Source organism: Montipora foliosa, chromosome 8 (genome assembly GCF_036669935.1).
Source record: "Montipora foliosa isolate CH-2021 chromosome 8, ASM3666993v2, whole genome shotgun sequence".
NCBI classification, from domain to species: Eukaryota; Metazoa; Cnidaria; class Anthozoa; order Scleractinia; family Acroporidae; genus Montipora; species Montipora foliosa.
Genome location: NC_090876.1, coordinates 1,504,021 through 1,509,020, shown reverse-complemented (window position 1 = coordinate 1,509,020; position 5,000 = coordinate 1,504,021). Strand labels below are relative to the sequence as shown.

The window sequence follows — 5,000 nt, the reverse complement described above, 5'->3', positions numbered from 1 at the left end:
GTGGGAATCGAACCCGCGTCCCCCTGGTTACTAGTCGGGTGTGCTAACCACTGCACCATCACGACAACTCTGCTGGCAACAGAGCAATCATTGAAGTATTTCTGGTAGCCTGTGAATCTCAGATAAGCACACCTGACATGTAATCCGGGGAACGCGGGTTCGATTCCCACTCACGGCATATCTGTTTTTCATTCAAAATGGAGCAGTCAGTATTTCGTACTGGCTCGTGACTACATCGTTGGATTTCCAGTTCTTCATTCTAAATATGATCAATTTATCACGTCATTTCACATATATATATATATATATATATATATATATATATATATATATATATATATATATATACGTACGTATATATACCGTAGAATGAAGAAATGAAACCCATCCCGTTAATCAACTGATTAATTGTAGTGAATGAAAAACATGAAGAATTGCCCTGAGCGGGATTTGAACCCACGTCCCCCTGAACACCGGTAGGGTGTGATGACCACTACACCATCAGGACAACCACGCTGGCAACGCAGCTATCGAGACAGTGAATTGGCCTTCGTGAGTATCCCGGGATTCTTTCACGGGTGGGATGGGAAAGCCTAAACCCCTTCATAGCCTTAAACCTAAGGATCGACTAACGATTCACAGGCAAACACCAACTTAGGCATCAGCTAATCAGGGGGATCAAGTTAATGATGCAGGCTTATTTATATAGACCGTAGATATATATATATATATATATATATATATATATATATAATGTGAAATGACGTGATAAATTGATCATCAGCTAAAAAGTGCTCTATGGGTTTACCAGAGCTTTGAATAGATACGTAGACTTGAATTAGGTCAAAAACATTTATTTGCTACTCCGAGTTTCATGCTTCTCACCAAGCAATCATCAGGCAGTTAGAAGAAAAAATCTAAAGGAACGAGGTGGGAAATTATCACTTTGATTTTGAAGCCCTTACGTATTTGGTTACCTGATCATGGGCGTTTATTTCTTATGGCAAGAATGTCAGTCAGTAAGCCAGTTGAGCGGTCAGTAGGTTGGTTATTCATCGAGTCCGTCAGTCAGTAAGACAGACAAAACCTTAGCTGTTCAGTCGGTCACTCGGTCGACCATCATAGGTACAATAGTTTTTCCACCCTAAAGCCTTCAAATACTTTTATTCACATTTTTTACATGGAAAGTCCTCTGTTACAGCAATACCATAGACTCTATTACATGCACACTTATTTGATTGCACTGTTCACTTGCAAACAAAAAAGCGAGAATCAACGCAATGGTGCTCCTCTCAGGTCGATGCAGGAAAGCCTGTATTAATATTCTATGTAAGCCTGCGTTCTAGCAACCGGTATCTGACAAAGAAGCACGCAGGCTTTTATTCACCGTCATCCTCATTGTTGTTGGCGGACTTGAAAGATTTTTGTCTGTAATGCAACATGGCCATCTCTTCCCGACCAGAATTTACCTCAAGAGCCTGTTTCTTTTTCCTTCTGTGGAGCCGCGCTATTTTTAAGACGATCAGAACAACGATAAATATTGCAAAGCAAATAAAACAAGCTGTAATGACGGCGACGGCTGTGCGGTTAAAAGAATCTGTCGAAAGAGAGAAAAAATTAAGTGAGGAAGCCATTCATATTTTGCGTAGTCCGTTGCCTTTACGCAAAATGTTCCCTCACTTCTCACACAGGAGTAACAGCTGACTCCCGGCCGAAAGTAGGTTTCTTTGTTAGGGACAGAACACTCAATTATTCAGGAAGAGGAGGTTGGGGAAAAGAGGTTTAGTTGGGGCGATTTCTATGAACGGTGCCCTTCCCCACCCGTCTTTTGTTTCAAGATTACATCTACCAACACAACCCTGTGTAGTAATTTTATATGAAAAAACTATTTAACAAACCTAAAAATCAAGTCAGGGTTTCCCTTGCTTGGTCGAGAAAAAAGCCTATACCACATGTTTACCGTTGGTTTATGTCAAATATCTGTTACGTGCGAAACTTAATATCGCGAATATCGCGAATATCGCGGACACGTTGTAATATAAAGGCTCAATCATGTTGTATCTTACTTTTCTCGTGAACAATTTCGTTTACCGTAAAACGTCTCATTAGAAAATAAATGCGTTCCATACAGGCTTTACTTCGCAGAACCCCTGAATAGCGGAATTATTCGTATGTCCAAAGATGCATCTCAACCTGTTATGTTGTTAACAACGGACAAATCAATCACGTTCTAGTTGACTTGAGCGTCGTTCATGTTAAAGTTCCCATATCAATTTGGGTCAAGTGACACATGGGTACGCACAGAAAAATAAGAGATATTTCAATAAATATTATATGTGTATTTATTATGCAAATGTGTTAAATTAGCACCCGTTTTGCTTTTAAAGTTGAGAGAGGGCTCATCGTTAAAAATCTGGATTTTGGAAAGCACATGGGCAAGAAGCAAATATTTCTCAGTGTCAATGGAAGTGACTGCTTAAGAGCAGCTTTGGGTGCATTAAGAAGGTGAAGACATATAGGAAATATTGAGGAATTGCATGTAATGAGGCCTCCAGAAAAGCACTTGGTTATTTTGTAGTCACGGGAAAACAAAGCCCTCTGAGAAAGCTCACGGTTTCGAAACCGGCTCTTAAACGTAATTACTGCACATGAGTGAACATATTCCTGTATTATTATTATTATTATTATTATTATTATTATTATTATTATTATTATTTTAATATGTTTATTTTAATATGTTTATTTATTTCTAAATACAAACAGTAAATACAAATACAAACAAAAGTTTGCGTTACAATGGTATTTGGCTTGAAATTCTTGAACAGTTAGGTATTGGCCGTTTTCATTAGAAAGCTGTTGGATCGAGTGGATACCCTTCATAAACCATTCCCTTATAAATAACGGTTTCCCATCAATTAAGATGTCTTTGTTATTAAAGAGGATGGTGTCGATTCCTTGATCATAATTGTACAGAGTCTTGATTTCGTAAAATGCAATAAGTATGTCTCTATAGAAGGTCGGAATATGCGTTAAATATTTGACATCATAGTTACATCGAAGCAGAAAATTAAGGCTCCATGTTTGTTAAAAAAAGTAGTTCGGTACTACTTTCCAAAATTAACTGCAGTTATCTCTAAAACTAAATCTTTTGATCCACGCAAGTCTCAGCGTTTTTCTTGTAAGTTCGATGTCAATCATCCGTAGGCCCTCTGTGGAAAGGTCTTGATACATACTAATGCGTTTTATTTTGTCCTTCTTATTTTTCCAAAGGAACCGAAACATTTTATCTTTTACCATTGACACTATTTCCTTAGGGACGTTAACATTGGAAATTGAGTATATTAAGCTTGACAACCCCAAAGATCTAATTATTAATACTTTTCTATAGAGCGTTAATCCTCTCGATTTCCAAATATCTAAATTGGTCTGTAGTTTTTGTACTTTCACATTAAAGTTCATCTGGTTATTACCTCTTTCATCATAGAAAACGTAGATTCCTAATAATTTGGTGGGAGTGTTCATCCATTTCATCCCTAGCGGTTTGGTTCTATTATTCAACCATTTCCCAAGCGAGAATGCTTTTGTTTTCTCTACGTTGAGCACTAATCCGGGGAAATTCCCAAAAGAGTTCATAGTTTCTAAGGCTTGTTCAGAGGAAGCCACATCGGCACAGAAGAAGTTGGTATCGTCTGCAAATTGGCTTAGTTTGATCTCTGAGCCAAAAATTCTGATACTTTAATAGTTGAGTTTTGTCTTATTTTGTTAGATAGTATTTCTGCTGTTAAGATAAACAGATATGGCGAGAGTGGACATCCTTGTCTGACTCCTCTAGAGGGCTTAAACCAGTCCGTTGCCAAGCCGTTGTTCAAAGCTGGGCTTTATATGTCCATGTAGAAAATCTCGATCCATTTTCTTAAGCTGTCACCAAAATTGAAATTTTTGAGAGCACGTTGAATATAAGACCATTCCAGGGAGTCAAAAGCTTTCTTAAAATCAACTGATATTAATATACCGGGAGTATTGTTCACCCGTAGGTGCACATCTATTAGCAAACCTTAATAGAGCATATGAGCTCGGGAGGTGATCGGTCTCTCAGCGTAGGGGCATAATTACGCTTTTACCGAAAGACGACGCTGAATTATTGCTTTTACAGAATTGTCGTCCCATCACTTTACAAAATGTGGATTATAAAATGCATCCAAAGCCATTGCAAGGCGAATTGAGCCAATGCTCACAAAGCTCGTACATCCGGACCAAACGGGCTTCATAAAAGGGAGATGTGTTGGAGAAACAGAAGGGTCACGCAATCAGGCATCAATATTAATTCCGTAATTCAGGACTCTCATTTGATTGGCTATCTGTGAGTTTCTTCCATCATTGACCAATCAGAATTCTCGGCTTGTTTCCTCTATTTGCACTGAATTAAGTCTGTTCTACACTGTGTACGTGTTACCTGAAAACTGCGTTTCTCTTAGCCAATAAGAATGGCCAAAGTTTCTATTTATATATAAAGGTGGAAGCATATGGGGAATATTGAAGAAGTGTATGTTCAAAAGAGCCGTAACGAATTGTGGCTGGTAGAAAAGCTGTAGGTTATTTCCGAATCGAAACCCACTGAAAGAGCATACAAATTTAAAATCGGGTCTCAAACCATATGACCGTTTTTCATTCACTTATACAAAACTTTCCTCTTATAATGTTAAGTGTGCCCATCTAACGTTATTGGGACTGTGTTCATTTGCACAAGGCTCGTTTTGCTTTTATCGTCCATGGTTTCCTTTCCGAAACAAACGCAATCTTTAAAAGTTCAGTTTTTTACATAAAAATCACTTTTCATGGAATTTTAAAGTAAATTAAATTCGCGTCACAAAAGTTCTGTACATAACGGGGAGCTCACGTAAACTCAGAAATTTCACTTATCTGCCGGAGAAAAAAAATATTTTTCGGATAATTAGAGCACTCTTCTGCCAATGCATTTCCAATTGCAAATTTCAAAGTAA

The 5,000-nt window shown here is 38.0% G+C and overlaps 1 protein-coding gene across 1 annotated transcript in view; it reads right to left on the bottom strand.

Annotated features, from left to right (window-relative positions):
• Positions 1 to 1,082: 1,082 nt before the first annotated feature.
• The window catches only part of LOC138013192 (uncharacterized), a 31,051-nt gene continuing 27,133 nt past the window's right edge, over positions 1,083 to 5,000 (bottom strand). Inside the window, exon 7 of the mRNA XM_068860205.1 lies at positions 1,083 to 1,597. Within this exon, the coding sequence (XP_068716306.1) occupies positions 1,380 to 1,597 (218 nt within the window). The 3' untranslated portion in view covers positions 1,083 to 1,379. The remainder of the gene's footprint in view (positions 1,598 to 5,000) is intronic.